The 21289-nt window shown below is 55.6% G+C and overlaps 3 protein-coding genes across 18 annotated transcripts in view; 2 read left to right on the top strand and 1 right to left on the bottom strand.

Annotated features, from left to right (window-relative positions):
* Lrrc56 (leucine rich repeat containing 56) overlaps positions 1 to 11497 on the top strand; it is a 14739-nt gene extending 3242 nt beyond the window's left edge. The window contains exons 4-13 of one of the 4 annotated variants that reach the window (XM_023722763.1): positions 312 to 396; positions 2434 to 2494; positions 7133 to 7229; positions 7300 to 7500; positions 8104 to 8287; positions 8976 to 9137; positions 9215 to 9279; positions 9453 to 9574; positions 9767 to 9891; positions 10741 to 11497. In XM_023722763.1, the coding sequence (XP_023578531.1) occupies positions 312 to 396; positions 2434 to 2494; positions 7133 to 7229; positions 7300 to 7500; positions 8104 to 8287; positions 8976 to 9137; positions 9215 to 9279; positions 9453 to 9574; positions 9767 to 9891; positions 10741 to 11036 (1398 nt within the window). In that variant the 3' untranslated portion in view covers positions 11037 to 11497. Of the gene's footprint in view, positions 1 to 308; positions 397 to 2433; positions 2495 to 7132; positions 7230 to 7299; positions 7501 to 8103; positions 8288 to 8975; positions 9138 to 9214; positions 9280 to 9452; positions 9575 to 9766; positions 9892 to 10740 lie in introns of all 4 variants that reach the window. The other 3 variants (XM_023722762.1, XM_023722764.1, XM_023722765.1) reach the window with 3 other exon arrangements.
* Lmntd2 (lamin tail domain containing 2) lies at positions 11493 to 16719 on the bottom strand. 10 transcript variants are annotated; one of them, XM_023722760.1, is made up of 15 exons: positions 16438 to 16719; positions 15040 to 15219; positions 14800 to 14952; positions 14426 to 14513; positions 14197 to 14352; positions 13871 to 13942; positions 13700 to 13788; positions 13146 to 13414; positions 12891 to 12981; positions 12609 to 12798; positions 12407 to 12469; positions 12133 to 12329; positions 11895 to 12013; positions 11758 to 11819; positions 11493 to 11657 (listed from the first exon to the last, which is right to left on the bottom strand). In XM_023722760.1, exons 2-15 carry the CDS (start codon positions 15216 to 15218, stop codon positions 11517 to 11519), a joined length of 1869 nt encoding a protein of 622 aa, XP_023578528.1. In that variant the 5' UTR covers position 15219; positions 16438 to 16719; the 3' UTR covers positions 11493 to 11516. The 10 variants fall into 10 exon arrangements, with proteins under 10 accessions (XP_023578528.1, XP_023578527.1, XP_023578526.1 ...); XM_023722759.1 differs by having other exon boundaries at positions 12407 to 12526; positions 12666 to 12798; positions 16438 to 16718; XM_023722758.1 differs by having other exon boundaries at positions 12407 to 12526; positions 14426 to 14510; positions 16438 to 16716.
* A 117-nt stretch (positions 16720 to 16836) lies between these two features.
* Positions 16837 to 19437, top strand: Rassf7 (Ras association domain family member 7). 4 transcript variants are annotated; one of them, XM_023722768.1, is made up of 7 exons: positions 16870 to 16916; positions 17027 to 17163; positions 17604 to 17734; positions 17823 to 18532; positions 18630 to 18813; positions 18882 to 18963; positions 19035 to 19437. In XM_023722768.1, the coding sequence occupies exons 3-7, from the start codon at positions 17611 to 17613 to the stop codon at positions 19153 to 19155; spliced, it is 1221 nt and encodes a 406-aa protein (XP_023578536.1). In that variant the 5' UTR covers positions 16870 to 16916; positions 17027 to 17163; positions 17604 to 17610; the 3' UTR covers positions 19156 to 19437. The 4 variants fall into 4 exon arrangements, with proteins under 4 accessions (XP_023578535.1, XP_023578536.1, XP_023578537.1 ...); XM_023722767.1 differs by lacking the exon at positions 17027 to 17163 and having other exon boundaries at positions 16837 to 16916; XM_023722769.1 differs by lacking the exon at positions 16870 to 16916 and having other exon boundaries at positions 16924 to 17163; positions 18685 to 18813; positions 18882 to 18967.
* The last annotated feature ends 1852 nt before the right edge of the window (positions 19438 to 21289 follow it).

The raw sequence follows: 21289 nt of genomic DNA on the forward strand, positions 1-21289 counted from the left end.
GCCTTGGGGTGAAGTCTCATGCACAGATCCAGGGTAGGCTGTGCACAGCCTTGGGGTGAAGGCCTTGTCTGAAGGCCAGCAGCCCAAGGACAGGACCTTCTCTGGAAGCAGCACCCTCCCAGCAATTCCAGCCTCTGCTCAGATGGTATCCACATGCGTACTACCAGCCAAGTGTCGTGGCCAAGGCCCACAGATGAGGCAAGGAACACAGGGAGTACTGCCTCGTATCCCAGAGCCACCTCCGAGTCACACAGCCAAGGACTCGGGAGAGGTCAGTCATAGGAAGTGACGCCCACTGATCTCCGCAGCAGGCCCTGGCCCAGGTGGACGACCTCCGGACCGTGCAGGTGCTGGAGATGTGTGTGGACACCCGTGAGCACAGCCTAGGGAACTTCGGTGAGAGCTCCCCACTGCCATACCCGTTCCCTTCCTGCAGGGTTAGCCCAGAACTGAGATCATTTCTGTTGGACACATAGGGTTAGGGAGCTAGCTCAGGGTCATAAGCACCCACCTGGCGAGTGCAAGGTTCTCAGTTCAACCCCTGGTACCAAAAAAGAACCCCAACAACACAAAAACAAACCCTAACCTGTTGGGCACAGCCAGAGAGTGAGCCCATGGTCCATGTTTCTAAGCTGCTCTCCAAAGCGACCTTTTGCTCAAGGCCACACCCACATCAAAGTAGCAAAAATTGAAACAATGTCCAGTAAGGTAGAAATAGATGACCCCTTGGGGCCGGGGAGATGGCTCAGTGGAATAAGCGCTTTCCTGTCAAGCGCATTGGCCTGAGTTCAATCCCCGGTTCCGCCAAAACAAAACAAAAAAAAAAATAGATGACCCTTAGGTTTACCTTAAACAATTTCAAATCCACACAGAGCCAGGGGGACAATCAGCTGTTTAAGCACCTGCCTGGCTAGCACAAGGTCCTGAGTTTGATCCCCGGTCACACATGTTGCTGGATTGGTACAAAGAACCCACATAAACCCTTCCCAGAGATGTTCTATCCACAACTGCTGCTTATATAGGCTTCAGCTTTCTCCCTATCTTATGTGCACACACGTGTACACAAACACGTGCCTGGGCAGCTTCTTTCTGATGTTTTTGAGAGTCTATGATTCTTATCAATACAAGGCATGCTTCTTTCTTTGCTTTTTTTCTTTTCTCTGTGTGTGTGTGTGTGTGTGTGTGTGCGTGCACGCGCGTTTTGGGGATCAAACTCAGGACCTTGTGCTTGCCAGACAGGTGCTGATGCTGTTGAGTTGCATCCCTGGCCTGGCATGCTTCTTTCTTCCTTTCTTCTTTTCTCTCTCTTACTCGCTTCCTTGAGATAGGGTCTCACTCTGTAGTTCAGGCTGACCTTAAACTCACTTTTTAGAGCATGCTATCCTCAAATTCATAGCAACTGTAACTACTGGGTGCTGGGATTATAGGCATGTACCACCATGCCCAACTTTGGTTTTGAAGATTTTTTTTTTCCCAGAACTGGGGATTGAACTCAGGCCCTTTCGCTTGCCAGGAAAGCCCTTATTCCACTGAGCCATCTCCCCAGCCCCATGCCCAGCTTTGGCATGTGTCAGGGACATTCTCTTACACACACATAGTATCATGATCTTGGTTAGGAAGTGACTCTGGGAGCCGGGGAGATGGCTCAGTGGAATAAGCATTTCCCTGGCAAGCGCAAGGGCCTGAGTTCAATCCCTGGTTCTGCAAAAAAAAAAAAAAAAAAAAAAAGGAAGTGACTCTGATACTTGGCTCTTACACCACAGACCTTATTTGTTTATACCAACTATCCTAACAGAAGTCTTATTGTCCAGGATTGTTGTGAGCTCTTTTTGCATTTTTATGATTACCTGTGGGGTTAAATATGTCCCATTGTGATTGGTTTTTTCTGCTTTGCAACTAATTCTCAAGTTCTTGATGGTTCACCATAGCCCCCTTGCATGCTCCCTCAGCCCTGCCTGCCAGCCCCGCAGGCTCACCCTACACCATTCTCTCTATGGTGCCTGTCCTGCTAAAACTGGGGCTGAGGGCACTTCTGCAGTCTGTCCCCACTACAGCATGTTGATACAATGCAGGCCATGGTGGGAGTGCTCAGGCATCAGTAGGCAGGTGGTGAGAAGCTCAGGCCAGCCCCACCCTTGAAGCCTGGCTCTGTTCCCTATACTAGGTCCTGGAGATCAGTCCGGTGGCATTGTGGTCTCACAGGGACAGCCCAGTGTCACCTGCTTGAACAGTGTGTGGGAGGGAGGAAGCCCTCAGGGCAGCAGGCCCTGAGGAGTAAGGCCTGCTAGTGGTCAGTCATGTTCAGAGTCCCAGGAGTAGCCCCTCTGGCGCTGCTGGTCACTGGATGACATGGAGAGAGAGGCTTCTGCCCAGAGGAACAGGCAGTGGAGTGAGTGCCCGAGGGCCAAGCCAACCCCTCCTCCTGTGCCCCAGGGGTGTACCTGCCCAACCTGAGCCAGCTGAAGTTGACCGGCAGTCGCCTGGGCTCCCTCAGGTGAGTGCAGCCGGGCATGGGTCCTGCCCTGGGGTGGAGTCTAGGGCCTCCTGTACACCCTGGTGGGAGTCTAGCCTCACCTTCAGTGCCAGGAGTGCGAGTGACAGTGGAGGGGCATCTGAGACTTTTGCTGCAGGTGAGGTCTCTCCAGGGAAAGGTTCCTTTGGGCCTGAGTCCCAGCATTCTCCAATCTGCCTCCAGCCTGACACCCCATAGTGAGAGGCACCCACATGCAGACTCAGGGATGGGGGCCAGGGTGGTCCCACTACCTCCTGAGACTGAGTAGCCTAAAAGGTACTGGACCTCAAGCAGAGACCTAGATAGTGAAAGGCTTTTGGCAGACACTGCAAAAACAACCAAGGAGGTATGGAGATAGCTGTATGATAAGGGTGAGAAGCGAGGGTGGCTGGCAGCCTGGCAAGAGAAACAGGTGGCCTTGGCTTGCAAGATGACACAGACCTGCATAAAATCCACGTCTCCTGAAAAAGGGCCTTAATGGCTGAAAAAGCTCCACATTCTCACATCATCTTACTTCTTAGTAACCTAAAAGACAACCTTCAAAACTAGAGATAGTCTTATGGTTCTTAACATCTGGACTGCATAGAACAAAGCTGAATAATATCAGACTTTGTTCTAGGGCATTGGAGAAAAGAGGGTCTTATGAAAATGCTGCTGATTTAGCTAGGTGAAAAGGACATGACTGTGACTGAACACCCAAGAGGCGGAGGCAGGAGGAGTGCAAGTTTGGGCTCAGTCTGGCCAAGTTAGTGACTTAGCAAGACATTGTCTCAATATAAAAAATAGGACTGGGGAGATAGCTTGATGGCCTAAGTGCCTGCGTGGCAAGTGCAAGGATCCAGATTCAATTCCTGGTACCGTATTCCGTGCCAACCCCAGAAGCATGGGTACACCATAAACCAGGCATAGTGGCACACACCTGTAATCCCAGCACAGAGGAGGGTGAGACAGGAGGATCACTACAAGAACGAGCTACATAGCGAAACCCTGTACCAAATAAATAAATAGATGATTAAAAAAACAAACAACAAAAAAAAGAGCTGGGGTTGTATCTAAATGCAAAGGCCCTGAGTTCAAAGCCCAGCAAAAACTGCTAACTAGTCTTATGTAATCTGAGCCCAGCAGCCCACGGCAGAAAAATTCTATTCAAAATTCTAGAATTCTCAGCTGTCTGAATTGGGCTCCAAGTACCTGTGCCATCCTTTCCAGGTGAGGTGATAAAAGTATTTATTAAGCAAATTCTTTTTTTTTTACAGAACTGGGGATTAAACTCAGGCCCTTGCACTTGCCAGGGAAGCACTTATTCCACTGAGCCATCTCCCTGGCCCCGCAAATTCATTTTAAATGTCCTCATGATTTTTCCTCTTTATGCTGCTGTTTATCAAATAATCAGGCAGAATTCAACAAAACATGTGCAGATCTGGAAATGGAACTGAAACCAACCTGCGACAGACTAGAATGGCAAGAGGAGGGGAGGTGGACGAAAAGGGAATAGGAACGTCTCACAAAACCAAGAAATAGGGGCCAAGGAGATGGCTCAGTTGAATAAGTGCTTCCCTGGTAAGCACAAGGGCCTGGGCTGGAGAGATGGCTCGGTGGTCTAAAGCACCTACTTGGAACAAGCTTGGGAAAGCACAGGGATGAGGGTTTGATTCCCCCAGCACCACATGCCAGCCAGCCCCGCCCCCTGGTGGGCTGAGCAGGCCACACACACAAGATGAAAGAAAGAAAGAAAGAAAGAAAGAAAGAAAGAAAGAAAGAAAGAAAGAAAGAAAGAAAGAAAGAAAGAAAGAGTGTTCAGGGGCCCCGGAGATGGCTCAGTGGAATAAGCACTTCCCTGGCAAGTGCAAGGGCCTGAGTTCAATCCCTAATTCTGCCAAAAAAATTTAAAAAATAATGGTTCAGAGCTGGAGATTTCTGGATGTCTATCAGTCTAGTGAAGTTTTCTGTTATGTCAGTACCAACTTTGGCTGGTTTCAACACTGTCTGTGGGGGGCCAGGGAGATGGCTCAGTAGAATAAGTGTGTCCGTGGCAAGCACAAGGGCCTGAGTTCGATCCCCAGTTCTGCCAAAAAAAATCCCTATCTGTGCTACTTTATGCTGAGTGGACAGTGGTGTCATACACTACTGTTGTGCCCACCGTTATTCCTACTCTTAAGTTCCATGTTTGTCGTGGCATCATTTGTCTCCCTCCATGTCCCTGACACCCTGCAGAGCACTATTAGGAGAGGCAGCCATGAGACTTTGGGGGGACAGCTAGACACAGTCATGACGCAGGGCTTGATAAATCCAGTTTTTTTCTGTATTTTAGGGAAGGATCTACAGGGTGTTCAGTGTCTCACTACTAGATCATACTTGTAGTGATTCTCTTGTTTACAGCCTCCCAAGAGCTGAGATTACAGGCACTTGCCACCACACCCAGTCTCAATTGACATCTCAATGCACCCCAGGGGCAGGGCCAGCATGGAAGGCCCGGGGATGGAACCCCCTGCCCATGCACCTGCTTGCAGATGCTTTAATCCACTAAGCTATTAGGCTGGCCCTATAAATCCATTTAAAACCTTAATTTTTCTTCATGTGTAGCTTCAGGTGGAATTCCATGTGGTATGTTTTGCTTTTTATCATTAGTTTTAAGAATCTTGTAATGTTCCTGTCAATCTCTTATCTGCTCCAAGGTCTGGAGCTTCTGTAGGCTATTTTTTCTTTAATGCCCTTATATTTACACCCCTATGACAAGGGGTACTGACCTGGCTGGGCCAGTGAACCCCAGAGACATGGAGCAACAGCACCCCCTTGCAGCAGGGCCTGTCTGAGCCTGCTGTGGGTCACAGGGTGAGCTCTGGAAAGGAATGGACCATGATGGGGACAAGGACAGCTCTGAAGACAGTGCTGCAGAAACCCTAAGGCAGCCACAGAAGACAGGAAGGAGGAAATAGATGGACAAGACCACGAGTGGAATTTGAGCAAATCACTAAAATAATAGAACAGATTAAAAGAAGCTTGTCAGGGGCCAGGGAGATGGCTCAGTGGAATAAGCGCTTCCCTGGCAAGCACAAGGACCTGAGATCAATCCCCGGTTCTGCAAAAAAAAAAAAAGCTTGTCAGAAAAACAAGGACAGGGCTGGTGAGATGGCTCAGTGGTCTAAAGCACCTATTTAGAACAAGTTTAGCAAAGCAAAGGGACCGCGGTTCAATCCCCAGCACCACATGCCAGCCAGCCCCGCCCCCTGGTGGGTTGAGCTGGCCACACACACACACACACACACACACAAATAAATTAAATTAAATTAAATTAAAAAAAAAGAAAAACAAGGACAAGAGGGAAAAGAGGAAGAAAAAGGAGATGAAGAGGCAGGTGGCAACTTACATCTGCAAACGAGAGGGAGCTGAGCCTCAGCACTAGCCTGGACACACCTTGATGAAGACCCTGACTACCAGGTCAGAGCAACAATATGAGCATCCAGGAAAACAGATCAAGCTGGGCTTTCTTTTCTCAGTGCCAGGGAAGCAATCTACCACTGATCTATAGCCCATATCCCAGCCCTTTTTTTTTTTTTTTTTTTGGTACAGGGTCTTGCTACTTGGATTCATAGTGATCCTCCTGTCTTAGCCTCTCCAACGGTGGGATTACAGGAAGTTTCCAGGCCAGGATGGCATATGTTATCAGGGATTGAACCCTTGTGCTTGCCAGGCAGACACTTAAATCACCAAGCTAGCTCCCCAACCCCCAGCCCTTTTTTCTTTTTTCCTTTTGAGACAGGGTCTGTCTATGCTGTTCATGCTGGATGTGAGCTCACTTTGTAGCCCAAGCTAGTCTCCTTGTAATGACCCTTCTGCCTCAGCCTCCCAAGGGCTAGGATTACAGTTGGGTGCCACTATGCTTGGCTTTTATCTTGAGACAAGGTCTCACTAAGTTATGGGTGACCTCAGATTTTTGCTCCTCCTGCCTCAGCCTGCTGAATATGGCCTAACAGGTGAGTACTACTACTCCCAACCCAAGTTGTCTTGTACAGATAAAAATGCAACAAATCAGACTTCATCACTGAAACACTTGAAACCAGAAATCAGTGGAGCAGGGCATAGTAGGGAGATGGAAGGAGCCCAACAAACAACTACATGAGCAGACAGCGCAGACATCTGTAAGCAGCTAGAGATAAAAGAGTTTCTTTGAGCCACCTGGAGGAATCCCCAGACACAAATCCCAGCCAGGAGCCTGCCAGGCAGAGACAGATGAACTGCTAAGAAATAAGCAAAGCAGGTCATGAGCTGGAGGCAAACAGCATAGACGAATTCATGGGCACCTAAGTACTAAATGCTGGCTGTAAGGAAGCCAGCTGTAAAGTACAGGGATGCTCTACAGCTGCAGCAGGAGCCAGGCAAGGAGGCATGGTGGTGGACAGTAGGTCAGGCTGGATCAGGTTACTCAGGGTAAAGGCAGCTTCCTGTAGCTCAAGCTAGGACCAGGCCCAGCCTACCCAACATTGGAGAAGCGAGGACCCTCTAACAGCAGCCCAGAGCAGGTGGCTGTAGCAGGGATTAGGGTCTCTTCCCACCTCTGGAGGCAGCCAGATGCAGTGCCCCCTGTCCCAGGGTAACACTAACCAGGTGCCCCGTCCACAGAGACCTGGGCACCTCTCTGGGCCACCTACAGGTGCTTTGGCTGGCTCGCTGTGGCCTCACTGACCTGGATGGCATTGGCTCCTTTCCAGGGCTGAAGGTGGGTCTGCAGCCCCTGGGGTGGGGAAGGAGGGGTGGCCAGGCAGGCTCTGAGACTCCTTTGTCCCCAGGAGCTCTACATCTCCTACAATGACATCTCAGACCTGAGCCCACTGTGCCTGCTCGACCAGCTGGAGGTGCTGGATCTTGAGGGTAACAACCTGGAGGACTTGGGGCAGGTTCGCTACCTGCAGCTGTGCCCACAGTTGGCCACACTCACCCTGGAGGGTAACCTGGTGTGCCTGCAGCCAGCCTCGGACCCAGCCAACAAGGTGTGGGAACTGGGCACCTGGGCAACATTGCTGGGGGGAACCTGGCCCCTGCATCGACTGTGAGCTCAACCTGGAAGCCCACAGCTAGTGCATCTGCCAGGGCCAGCATGATGGGCCCCACAGACACATGCACACATGCCACCTCTTACCCCACGCTGTGCCCCAGGAGGCCTGGCAACAGGAACACACGTGTGTGCATCCATACAGTTACACAGGCCCTGCCCATGGCCATCTTGGCCCCCAAAGGCCTGTGTACCACTGGGATGCACTCACATAGTACCCTGCTTGGGGATGTTACCCCAGCACCCTGCAGGATATGGGCCCCTGCCCCTGCATTGCCAGGTGCACCCTGCACTTACACCTGGTGATACCTGTGCCAGCTTCAGCACCCACCCAAGAAAGAGGGGCCACTCTGCAGAGTCAGACCCTCAGCTTAGGGCAGTCCCACTGGCCAGAGGGCATTCCTGGATCTGGACCAGGGCCAGACAGTGGAGAAGCCGCATGTCCCATGGGCCAAGGGGAAGAGCCCAGTTAGGAAGACCAGGACTCACCAGGTCTGAAGGGCCGAGGGGACCAGGCCCACCACTTCTCTCTTCTCTGCAGGCCCCTGAGTGCTACAACTACAGGGCAGAGGTGAAGAAACTAGTCCCCCAGCTGCGCATCCTGGATGAAGTACCCACCACTTACACTGACCTGCCTATGCCCCGAAAGCTGAGCCAGGACTGGCTCATGGTGAAAGAGGCCATCAAGGAAGGCAGCATGCTGGACAGTATCCTCCCCCCACTGGGTAGGGCAGACCTGGAAACCGAGCCACTACCCCAGCACCCCACCCCAGAAGAGACCTGGCCCTCGCCCCCGGGAAAGGGATCCCCAACCCCTAGGCCTCTCCAAGATACATGGCTGCCCCTTGCTGGGATGCTGACTCTGCGAGTAGCACCTAGTCCTCCCCTTGGTCTGCAGAGAGTCTGGGCTGAGGGTCTCTCTGGAAGGGAAGAGACTGTCAGTGGCCAGCCTCTTTATTTATTTATGTATTTATTTTTTATTTATTTTATGTATTTGGCATATGGTACATGGTCTCACTACGCAGCTGGAACTCGTAGTGATCCTTCTGTTTTCAGCCTCCCCAGCCCTGGAATTACAGCCATGCACCCATGCCATGGTCTCAGTGGCTGGCTCAGCATTCCCAGGAGCGGGGTCAGCATGGCATGTGGTCCTGGGGATCCAACCCTGGTCCCTGCGCTTGCCTAAGCAGGCATTTAGGCAGCTGAGCTATCTCATTGGCCCTATTTTTATTTATTATTTTCAAGACAGGGTCTTACTGGGTAGTTTAAGCTGAACTTAAGTTCACTATGTAGCCCAGTCTGGCCTCAAACTCATGGCAGTCCTCTTGCTCAGCCTCCTAAGTACTTCTTGGTGTCAGGATCATGCTCTCAGGACAGAGTCTGGGACTGACCTCTGGTTTTGATCCTGGCCAGGTCATACTCACGGAACTATCCAGCAGAAACGTGACCCCGCAGTGACACTGCCTGAGACCCAGCCCTGGGTTTTGTCCCTGGTGGGCCCAGGAGGACTCCTGCCTGAAGGCCTGCTCCCACAGGACCTGGCCTGTGAAGACCACTCCAGCAACCTGACCCATGGTAAATGACCCACCCCAGCCCAGACTGAATTTGCAGGCCTACACCCAAGCCAAGCTCAGCCACAAACTCTTCCTCAGGTGCTGCTCAGGTCCTCTGTGGGAACCCCACCAAAGGCCTGCGGGAACGCAGGTACCAGTGCCAGGTACATCTGTCCCATCCCTAAGTGGGCCAGGACTCTAGCCCACTGGGGGGGGAGGTGCTGGCACCCAGGCCTTTCTTCTATAGGGAACCCAGCATTGGGGGCTGCTGGTATGAAAGTACCCTGCTTACAGCCATGCCAGCCAAGGTCTCCACCTCAATCCTCTTCCTCCCCAGGCCCAGGCGCTGCTGTCCAGACCAGGTGTGGCTGCCACTCCCTCCACTTTAGGGCCTGACTCTACATACAGCTGTGATCTGGTGGTGGCTAGGCTTCCAGCCTGGAGGGAGCTTGGCCTGTGGTGAGTACCCTCCTCTCAAGTCCTACTACCATGTGTCCCGTTTGGCTTGGGGGACTTGGGGGTGGGGAAGGCTTGGCTGAGAGGTCACCTGTCCCAGGAACCCAAATAAACTGGTGGTGGGAGCCCCAGGCTGGTGGAAAAGGCCAACATCGGTCAGTAAAGCCTAGGCCTTAGCTCCCACTTCTCCTACAGGCCACTGGGATCCCAGCAGAAAGGGGCTACAGCCCCCCAGGATCCTTGGAGACCTCCTGAACAGCAAGAGGACCAGGCTGGGCCTAATCCCTCTCCCAGGGATAGTTCCCTGGGCATGGCTGCAGGTACTATCCCCCCACCTGGAGACAGGAGCCTCAAGTCCACCTACCCGCTCAGGAGAGCTGCGCCATGCAGTGCTCTCCTGGTGGGAGGGGCTCACAGCTAGGGGTCTAATCCCACATCCCTGCTGATGTGCCTCACTGGGAGAACCTGTGCTGGACTCAGGGACCAAGGATCAAGCCAAGTAGGGAGCCTTAAAAGGGCACTGACCTTGGTGGAACAGGGATTCAGGTTCAACAGAATGACCCTGGGGGACTAGGCCAGGTCTGCCTGCTGCCTGGAGAAGTGTCTTAAGAAAATCATGAGTGGCTACCAGCAGCCCCCTGTGGATGAGGACTGCAGGGTGGGTGGGCAGCAAACAGGTCGCCAGGAGGAGGGGTGGCTGGAATGATAACAAGGCAGGGACACTCTGGAAAAAGGCCTCCTGTTCCAAGTACCAGGTCGAACAAAGTGCTGGATGATCCCAATGAGCTGTCTTACTGTAGCAGAGGTTTAGTTACTGGTCAGGGCCCTCAACCTCCAGGAAACTATCAGGGATGGAGTCTTATTGACTCAAAGCTAGGGTCTGGGCTTTCAGGCCTCTATCTGCCCTGGAAGTGGCCAGCCCAAGCCACAGTCAGAGTTCAAGATCCAGGGAACAGGATTTCTGGGGAGTATAGGCAGTGGGCCTGGGCAACAAGGTTGCTGGCACCTAGAGGGTCACAGCAGACACTAAAGATCCTTCTGGCAGTGATACTACTCCCCTCAGATGGCTACCACCCAAGGCTGGAAGACTGGTGGAAAGGAACCTTCCACCTCCTGGAGACCCTATGTCTGTTGGGGCCTCTGTGACATGGTCTTTTCTTGCCTTCCAGATCCTAGTAGGACACTGTGCTGTCACCTGCTTCCTTCTCCACCAAAGGACCCAATGTCAGCTGATTCAGCCAAGAGCTTCCCCTGGGGCTCTGCTGACCTTCGGGTCAGAAGACGGAGACTCAGAGCCCTGGGCAGCCTGGGGCCTGGCCTGGGCAAAGGTTTGGCCCCAGTGACCACCCAGAGGGCCCTAGAGGGGGCCTCAGGTCCCACCCGTGAGCCCAGTGATGTCCAGAACCAGAGCCAGCCCTGGATCCAGCAGCCTGACCCCCAGCCCTCTGCTGCCTGTGGTACCTGAGCTATTTACCCCAGTCCATCCCTACCCTTGGTGAAAAGCCCACCACCGCTGGACTTGCCTGGACAGTGCCCAAAGGGAACCCTTAGCATCCTGGGAGCCCTGGGGGCCCCCTGGTGCCACAGACCAAGAGCACCTGGGCTGTGAGGGTGGGAGGTGAGCCTGGGCCTAGAAAGCTTCCTCTTGGTGGATGGGAGTCAGAGTTGGGACCTTCCCTGGGTCCTGGGCTTCTTGGGAAAGGTCAGCCAGGCAGGCCTGGGCCAGGTGCTTAGAACTGGCCTGGGCTTTCCAGGGGGCCAGGTCCAAGCCGCTCCTCCCACCCAGCTTCCCATCCCTGGTCCCCATCCAAGGGCAGGATGCAGTTGCTCCTCTTGGGACAGGTACCCCAGAAACCAAGTGAATCATTTTGACTGGGGTGCAGAATATGGTTTACTTTGTAGACCACTCTGGTCAATAAATAATGCAGCCGGATCCCTGGGTAGTCTACACCCTCCACAGGCGTTGGTGAACATCAGCGGTAATGGGCGGGCAGCATAGGAATCGGAAACCAAACCGGCTCTCAGCTGTGCTCTGCACAGACAGGGCCACCATGGGGCAGCCCAGGTCCACACCTCTCCGGCATACCTGGAGGGGGTGGGGGGTCGGGGAAGATGTCAAGCCCTGATGTCTCTGGCCAGAGGCACTGCAGGCAGGTGGGGTGGGCTAGGGTTGGGCGCACACTCACGCAGACATCGCGTTCCTTCCCTGGCGCACCAAGCTCCAAGTTCCGCGCCACCTCTGCCGCCTCTGAGAGTAGGGAGGGAGGTAGTCAGGCTAGGTGCATCCTGCCCTCACGCCCCTGTACCTGGCACCCACACTCACCCGGGATGGTAGGCAGGGAGCCCGGCATTGTAGCGAACTTGGTGCCTGGGAGCCGCGTTGGCCCCTCCCGCACATGGACAGGCTTCCGGAGACTCAGGAGTGGCATAAGGTGCCGTGACCTGATGGGAGTTAGGGGGAGCAAGTGGATGGGGAGTGGGGTTCTTGACCCTCCCGGCCAGCGGAGGGAATCTGGGAAGCCCCAGGAAGAGCACCCGAAAAAAGCACTTGTGGTGCCCACCCTGGCCTCCGGCGTCCAGCTCTGGCCTCCTGCACCCGGCCCTGGCTCGGGGGCCGAGGTTGGTTCTTGGGCTCTCTGGTGAGGGCTCCAGCCCTGGCCTCAGGAAGTGGGAAGCGGTCGATGGACCAGTCAGTGTTGTCCGTGAAGACGTCTGAGCCTGAAGTCACACGGAGTGGTACCTGGTACTCACTGAGGACCTGCAGACCACAGCAGTGTGTCAGCCACCCAACATCGCCAGGCTGGCAGCTGCCTCCTAGGGTGCCATGATTCTGACCTGGCCCTCAGAGTCCAGGAGGAGCGTCACGCAGACCCGGCTACAGTGAAATCGGAGAGGGTCCTGGCCAGAGGAAAAGGGTGGATGCTGCTGGACACCGCCAGTACCTTCGCCCCATACCTGGAACGGCGGGCACAAGATGAAGCCAGGTGCGCTGGACGCAGAAGGGGAGGGGCGGGACACGCAGGTGCACCGTGCGCACCGTGAGGTGGTGCTGTGGCTCCAGCACCGTGCCGCGCGGGAAGCGGAACATGCGCACCGGGCAGTCATGTACTCGCTGCTGCAACACCAAGCCGCCCAAGTCTGCAGCGTCCTGTGACGAGCGATTGATGATGCGCACGAACTTCTCCCGTTGATTGACAGCCACGATCTGCAGGCTGCCACCGGCCCGGCTGAAGTGGGAGCAAGCACCCTGCAGACACCAGGTGACCCCGACTCCTGCCTGCCCACCATCCTGACCCGGTCCAACTGGGCTGCCCCTCACCTTGCTGCATGCCCTGTGTCCCAGTGGCAAAGGTCTGGGACCGGCTCCAGCAAGGTCTGGCCAAATGGATGGGAACCGAATTTCTGGTTATCTAGGAAGGGTAGTCCTTTCAGGAAGGGGGTCAGCCATGTGGCATCCAATAAGGCTGTCTCCTGGGAGACTAGAGCTGGGTGACTGGGAGGAAAGGGGCGGAACCCTGGGGGCTGAAGGAGCTCTATGCAGAGATGTAGTGATGAGGAGAGCCCCATAGCACACCTTGGGAGTCTCTGATGAAACTCTTTGCCAACACTGCAGTCTGCTCAGAGGAGGCCGTGTCTACTGCCGGTGGTGGGTGCCCTATCACCCTTTGCACCCGGGGATGCAGGACCAGCTGGCAGCTGCTGGAGTCCGAGTCTGCACCCCCTGAGCTGCTGGTGCCTGCACAGGGCAGAGTGCTCCACTCCAGGCTTTTGTGCTGCCTCTCCACAAGCTTGCGGGGAGAGTCCGAGCCTGGTGAGTCCAAGCCTGAGGGCAGCCGCAGCTGCCTGGGACCATGCTCTGCTCACTGGCTGCCCTGGCTCCTAGGCCCAGCCCTGCACAGCTATGCTTCCACACACCCGGGACACAGGTCCCATTACAGCAGAGCTGACGTCCCAAAGTCCCGCCCTGCCCTGCCCCGCCCTTCTTTCCCTTCCTCCTCATTCTACAGATCAGAGCTGAAGATGGAGTTGTGTGACTACTCTAGGGATACTGTAAGGTTAGAACTGGGCCCCAGTCCACTTCTGCTAGGGCAACCCACCCACCCTAGGACTCCTGCCCAGCAGAATTACTTTCGGTCTGAGCTGGAATGGATGCTGGTGAGGAGGTTAGGGTACCGCTGAGCAATGCTGTTCCAATCCACATCCTCCAGCCGGAATCCCTGGCCAGAATACAAGAGGCACACACTCTACTCAGCTGCAGGACCCAAAGGCCTAAACAGGTGTGGGGGACACTTTGCTCACCTCTCCAGCAGTGGGCTCCCGATTGTCCTCAGAGGAGTCCTCAGACTCTATTAGAGTCTCTGCAGTGATCACCTACAGGAAAGGCCCACCAGCCACTGGACAGAGCCTGGTGGGAAGGCACCAATGCCCTGTACACCTCTCCCTCCTGACCTTACCAGTAATTTGTGTTGGGATAGGGAGCAGCAAGCCAGAAAATGTCCAGGCTGGCTAGGAGCCCAAAGAGAAACCTGCTTGGATGAGGGCCAATAGCTGCCCTTGAGTGGCCAGGGTGGGTTGGGGAGAGATGCAGAGGAGGCAGAGTGCAGCAGGCCAGGGCATGGGCTCACCTCTACACTGCCAGTCTGTGACCGCAGGACGCGCCCCACCCAGGAGGATTGGGCCAGATGCAGGAGGCAGGACTTCTGGAAGGCTTGCAGCTCAGCCTCCAGCTGCTGCAGCTTATCTGTGGCCTGTGCTAACTGCACCTTCAAGAACTCCCTCTCCTGAGAAGGAGTGGCAGGGAGTGAGGGATGCCCCCTCCCTTGGGGCCTGCCAGATCCCACCCTACACCCTCACCAGATGGGCTTGTTCCTTCTGTGCTCTCAGCTCCAGAGTCAGCTTCTGGACCTGATTCTGCAGGAATGCATCCTGGCTGTGGGAGCTCCTGGGAGGAGGAGCAACTCAGTTGTTCCCACCTCCGGGTCAGCATCAAAAGAGGGGCCCACTGCCATCACATGCTGGGGCGCAGTGCAGCAGGCCAGGGCAGATCGGGCCCAGCAGGTCTGGGGAGGGGTTGGTTGCCCATTTAGGGTTGGTTTCCAGCTCGCAGCTAACTTGAGGTTAGGGTGGAACATCAGGGCAGGTGAAGCGTAGTATTAGTATTAGAGACCAAGGTCAGGGTGAGGGCTGGCTCATCTGTCAGGGAAGGACAGAAGGTGAGTTGGGCTGACCTCTCAGGTGGAAGTCCTGCTACCTCCTGCAGGATGTGCTGGTGCCGGGCATGCTTGCCATGATGGATGGCCCACCGCAGGGCCTGGATCTCTAGTTCTCGCTGCTCCCACAGAAGCCGTAGAGTACAGGGGTCCAGGGCTTCAGGTGCCAACCTACAGCACCAGCACCCCCACTGCACCATCAGGCCTGGCCCTCTGGATGATCCAGCCCAGCAGGCAAGCCACCCACCTTCTCCTTACTGTATGCTGGTGGAGCCCACCCCCATGGAGGGGGGCCTGGTATTTCTGGAGCATGAGGAAGCCGTGGTGTCTGTAGGTATGGTGGCTGGAGGCCCTGAGTCATTTCCAAATGGCTTCCCTCCTGCCAGGGCCAGGGGAACCTGTTCCTCTTCAGACTCATGGCCAGGCTCAGGGGCCATACTAGAAGTAGGCAGGGAGCTTCAAGGGGTGGCAGGGCCAAGTCTGCCCTACATCTCAGATGCCATCAGGCTCTCCTTCTGTGTCAGAGAGGACTAGGCAGCACAGCCAGGTCACAGGGGATTTTCTAAGAATGCCCACAGAGATGGCCAGGACGTGCGACTACACACGTCCACAGTGTGCCCACTTTCCCTGCTATCTTAACTTTATGTCCTCTGCTCTCAGCCTAACCAAGAATCAGAGGTGCTACCGCTGTTCCTGTGCCCCTTACTTGTGTCTCCCCCCGCAGCCCCCGACCCCAGCTCAGGGGCTCACCCCCAACTCACCTGAGGCCTGAGCTCCTAGCAAGTCTGAGGAGGGAAGGGTTCTATACTGTTGCCCCGGTTACAGACACTCAGGAGGGGAGGGGTGTTTGTTACCAGCAGCCTCCAGGGAGACACTAGTCTATAAGCAGAGATGCCCGAGGTTGGGACACCACCTTGCTAAGCTGAGCCAGACAGGGGACCACACAGAATCCTGTAGCCCTGGACTAGCTGTTTATCTGCTGGTATTTGGGGCCTTAGTGCTCTGTGGGGAGCCCACAGTGGGTGTGGGTGTGTTCCAAAATTGTAGGAAGCAGGACACTGAGCTGACTCGGGAGAACTGAAAATGAGGAGGAGCAGTAATGGTGCTGCACCCCACGGCGGAGCTCTGGCCTCAGATCGCAACGCTGGCGCTCATACCTCTCCATTTCTACAGCCCCTGGGCGGTGGAGAGCCTCTTTGATGGACCAGGAGACATTCATTCCCTCTGCCCATGACATTGTGGAGCACTCCAGCCCGGGCCACCTGTCCTGATCGCACACAACTTCCACTTTTGTGCCTGAGCAGGCAAGGGCCCCACCCACCTCAAGCTCACCAGGCGGGCTTGAGTTTCTCGCTCCGGACAGCAAGGGGAGTGGGGGAGGGGCTCCAACCCACTCGAACAGTAGAAGGCCTGGCCTCCACAGCTCAGGAGGGCATCTCAAACAAAGACCTTGGTGCTTTGTCCCTAAGCCTCGGGCGTCCCCTCCCCCACAGGGCTCCAGCGCCCACCAGCTCCAGTCCAGGAGCTCCGTGGACCCTTAGGGCTCCGCCTCCCCGAAGGGCGCTCACTATCATCCCAACCCTCCTCCCCGGCCGCCGACTGGCCGACTCTAAGGGAACAAGGTCAGAGAGGCGGGGAAGGAGGAGGCTACGGCACCTTCGCCTCACCGACGCACGCCAAGGATGCGAAATCGGGGCCGGCGCCCCAGTCCTTGGTCCAGGACCAGTCACACTGCTACGCTACAGAGGAAGTCGGCCTGGGAGTGAGGCTGCACACCTGAAGCACCTCGCTGCGCGTGGACCAGCGCCACAGACACCCTTCCGTCCCGTTTCGGGCAGCTAGTTGCTTCGCGGGGTCCCTGCCCGAGGCTGACCCCGCCCCATGAGCCTCGGCCCTGCCCACACCTGGTCGCCGCCAGGCGGAGAAGAGTCAAGCCAATGGGGCAGGGCGGAAGGAGGCAGAATGGGTGTGGTCGTGAAGCCGAGGGCCCACGCCATAGGGCTCCTTGGGGCACTTTGGGGCGGAGCCTGCGGGCCGCGGGCCAATGAGGTGCCAGGGCTGGGGCGCGCCGGGCGCGGGGCCGCAGGTTGTCTAGGTGCTGCAGTGCCCAGGGCCGGATACTGGTGATCAACCAGGTGAGCGGACTGGGTTCTCGGCCTGTCCCAGGCGCCGAGTTCCGCTGAGGAGTCTTTCGCGGGACTGGGCTAGCGGGCCAGGCTCACCTAAAACCGCCCGCCGCGGACAGGGCACCCAGGGTCCCTCGCAGCCAGGCGTCCTGGCGCGGGTGCTGACTTCCGGGACTAGCGCACTCCCCAGGCGGAGGAACTTGGAGCCCGGCTGGGCACTGCCCAGGCCGGAAGGGCTGCCAGGCCTGGGGTTCAGGTACGAAGGTCAGGTCTGGGTCGTGACAAGGCTTTTCTGGGGCTAGAGAAGGTCATTTTTTTTTGTGGAGGGGGGGCGGAGAGGACAGCAGAGGACAACGTCTTGTTTGTATGAGCGTCCTTGGGCGCTTGGGATGGCCGCCTACAGGAGGAGGCAGTGCCCTCTGAGCCAGGTGGTGCAGGAGGTGGCGGGTGGACAGGAAATCCTGGACCTGGTTAATGATTCGCCACGTTCTGGTGTGGATGCAGATGGAGTAGAGGGAACCATGGCCAAAATAGTTCCTTGGCCACCCAAGGAATGCACGGCCTCTGGGTGGGGCTGGGCATAGGCCAGGGCCGGTCGCTGAGAGGCCAAAACTCTGAACCGGAGTTACCAGCTAAGGAGAAGTAGGAGGGGAGTGCCAGGCAGGACCTGACCTGTAGCCTGTCTCCTCCTCACAGGACCGGGATGGTTCTGGGGCTGTCCACCATGGAGCTGAAGGTGTGGGTGGATGGCATTCAGCGGGTGGTCTGTGGGGTCTCAGAGCAGACCACCTGCCAGGACGTGGTCATTGCATTAGCCCAAGCCATAGGTAAGTCCCGTGGTTGCTGATAGGCCCAATAGGTGAGGCTGGGGTGAGGCTGCCCCATTTTCCAGTTGACCTCTTCCTTCTCCCTCAGGCCAGACAGGTCGCTTTGTACTTGTGCAGCGTCTTAAGGAGAAAGAACGTCAGCTATTGCCACAAGAGTGTCCAGTGGATGCCCAGGCCACTTGTGGGCAGCTTGCCAGTGATGTCCAGTTTGTACTGAGGCGGACAGGGCCCAGCCTGGCTGGAAGGCCCTCTTCTGACAGCTGTCCGCCCCCAGAACGATGTCCAGTTCGTGCCAGCCTGCCCCCCAAGCCTCGGGCAACACCAGACCAAAGGTCCCACAGAGCACTGACATTTAGCCTGGGTTGTCCCAAGCTGGCCCCCAACCCTTCATCTTCTGAGTCTCCAGCACCTGGGGCACCCAACCTAGGCTGCTGTGAAGATATACAGAGCATGGAGCTCAGGGTACACAGGAATGCAGAGGAGCTGGGCCATGAGGCCTTCTGGGAGCAGGAGCTAAAGTGGGAAGAAGCCAGGGAACGAGAGGGGCAGGCACGTCTGCAGGCGCTGAGTGCAGCCACTGCAGAGCATGCTGCCCAGCTGCAGGCCCTGGATGCACAGGCCCGTGCCCTGGAGGCTGAGCTGCTGGTTGCTGAGGCCCCTGTGCACCCCTCTGCTACATTGTCTGCCACTGAGCGCCTACGCCAAGACCTGGCTATCCAGGAGCGGCAGAGTGTGGAGGTGCAGGGCAGCCTGGCCCTGGTGAGCCGGGCTCTGGAAGCAGCTGAATGTGCACTACAGGTGAGTCCCAGAGACCCCAGCTCATGCCATCTCCCCACCCTGGATAGCTAGGACCTGGGGTCTGACACAGGATCTGACTAGAGAGAGTAAATTCTAGGGCACAAAGGCCATGGGGTTGGTGGCTTTGGCCCCTGAGGTCCTGTGTGCCCCAGGCTCAGGCACAAGAGCTGGAGGAACTGAACCGGGAGTTGCGTCAGTGCAACCTGCAGCAGTTTATCCAGCAGACGGGAGCTGCACTGCCCCTTCCTCCACAGCCAGAGAGATCCCCCCCTGGCATACAGGTCAGAGCAGTTGTGGGGAAGGTGGGAGGTGGGGACCCTGCTACCCAGCTGACCTTTGCTCTCCACAGGACCTCCTGCCTTCATCTGGAGCAGACCCCCCTCAGGGAGCCCCCCAGAGCCCAGTCACAGTGCCCACCCTAAGTCTGGAGGGTAGGTCTGTCCCCACCCTGTGGCATGGGCCCTCCCCAGCTCAGCCTTCTCAGCCTGTGTCTTTCCCACAGTCACTACCGTGAGGCAGAGCTGGAGGTAGCAGCTTGTGCCCCAGACCTGTGCCGTGGAAGTGCCATGGAAGACAAACGAGCCAGTGTAGTCAGACAAGCCTCAGGGACAACAGGAGTCTGATCACGGATTGTTTACTCGTGGAAGGGGAGGTTCTGGTGCCTGGAGTTTGTGCTTCAGGAGGCTATGGGAGGGTTGCCCTCGCCCTTACCAAGTCTGACAAGCCCCCTGAAGAAGTGGAAGACATAGCTTAAACTCAGCAGGCCCCAGAGGCCACTACTGCTATTGGGGACGGGAGGTGCGTGGACAGTGGACTCAGCCTGTGGGTGGCTTGCTGCCTTCCTACCCTGACCATGAACTTCAATAAACTGCCCACAGTGGCTCAACTGTGTCTTGATGCTGCAAGATTCATGTGTGGATGACTCGGGAGTATTCTGAGCCACTCAAGAGGAATGTTTCAGGGCTCTCTGCCCAGTGGGGTCCAAGGCCACTGAGCTCTCCTGCCTTCATAGTCCTGCTTACTGACTCCTCCCTGGCTGGCTTGGGTTTCTGTTTGGACCCTTCTCCCACCTGGCTTCCTCTCATCTAGCCTGAGCCCAACCCAGCTGCTGGACCCAGAATGCCAGGACAAGCTAGACCTACCCGTCAGGTTTACTGTCTCCCAGAGAACTCATGTTGGTGGGTCCTGGACTCCTCAGTAAGATCCACGAGCTTACCCAGAGGAGCATAGCTACCATAGGGTGGGAGTGTGGGGAGTGTGAAAAGAGGCTGTTTTTTTTCCTAAAGTCTTTACTGTGAGGCAGCAGCTTTGAAATAAGGGAAGGGTGGATTCCATAGCCCAGCTCAGCCACTGGGCCCTTGTGCTGGCTGTGGCCTCTCCCAGAGCCCAGATCCTGAGGCAGACTTCGTACTCCCAAACCTTAGGGAAGAGCTGGGACTGGAGCTCTTGGTGATAAGCAGAATCTGGAGCCCTACACAGCCACTGGATAGTACTGGTAGATGAGATGGGATCACCCTAAACCAGTTACAATTTAGCATGTGTGCGGAAGCAGGCTGTTATCATTGAAAGCTCTAAAAAGTTCATCATCACTGTCCTAGATCATGGGGTCCTTTGGCCTGATTCAAGAAAAGGATATATTTAGGATGGACTCCTGAGCTGGGTCTGGTATGTGCCACATCCTCTGGGGTAGGTCATAGAAAATTGAAGTCTTGAGTGAGAATAGCAAAGCCACCCATGGTTATCATGGAGGGTTCCTCAGAGGCCAGGACTTTTGGGAGCCCATTGCTATGTGGAGCAAGCAGGACTAGGTATTTCCTGCCTGAGGCAGGGAGCTAAGAATGCCGGAGGCTGGGCAGCAAGAGCCTTCCAACCTGGTGTCCATAGCCAGAAAGTCCTGCTGACTGCACCTATCTGGACCCCCCCAAGCCTGCTGCAGCAGACCCATGGCTCCCAACTGGTAGATGACAGACACATGGGCATGGAGCTTCAAGTGCAAAGACCAACTGGGGACCACCCCGTGGAGGTCCACTGGAGCAGCTCTCCTTGAAAGGAGCAATTATCTCCATTTTGGTTGTGCCTGACCCTATTTCCATGTATTGATGTATATAGAGCTGGCTAGGATTTTTTTTAAATCTCTTTAATTGACTTTAAGCACTGCATATTGGTCTAGCCAAGGTGCTTGTGGTAGTCTTTGAAGAAGGCATGCATGTTTCCCTGATAACCCACACCTGCTGCTCTTTCATATGAGCCAGGTCAAGACAGGACAAAGAGCCAGTGCTCCACGCTGTTGGCTGGGACCGAGCTTCAAGACAGAAGCTATGACTTCCTGGGGCTTGAAAGATACATCAGAGCTAAAGCATCAGACCCCAAAATATTAGATACTATCTCAATGGTGTAATGCAAATTACTTCTTCTACATAGGCAGCTCAGCTCACACCACTCATCTACTTCCTACAATTCTCAATCATTTATCTTCAGCCACTCCTCCTTAATGACTAAATAAAACCTGGGGTTCAGTCCTGGGTCAAGGCCTTTGTTCTGGATAGCCATCACCACAGCTGGACTTAGGACCCCTTGGCTCCCCATAAATATACATATGCCTTAGTGTGTTTATTCTTGCTGTGGGTTGCGCAGGAAATGGTAGATTAAAATTAACTTGATGCTGGGGCTGGAGAGATGGCTCAGTGGTCTAAAGCACCTACTTGGAACAAGCTTGGCAAAGCACAGGGACCGCGGTTCAATCTTCCAGCACCACAT

The sequence above is a fragment of the Octodon degus genome, unplaced genomic scaffold, assembly GCF_000260255.1.
Source record: "Octodon degus isolate 3935 unplaced genomic scaffold, OctDeg1.0 scaffold00093, whole genome shotgun sequence".
NCBI lineage: Eukaryota > Metazoa > Chordata > Mammalia > Rodentia > Octodontidae > Octodon > Octodon degus.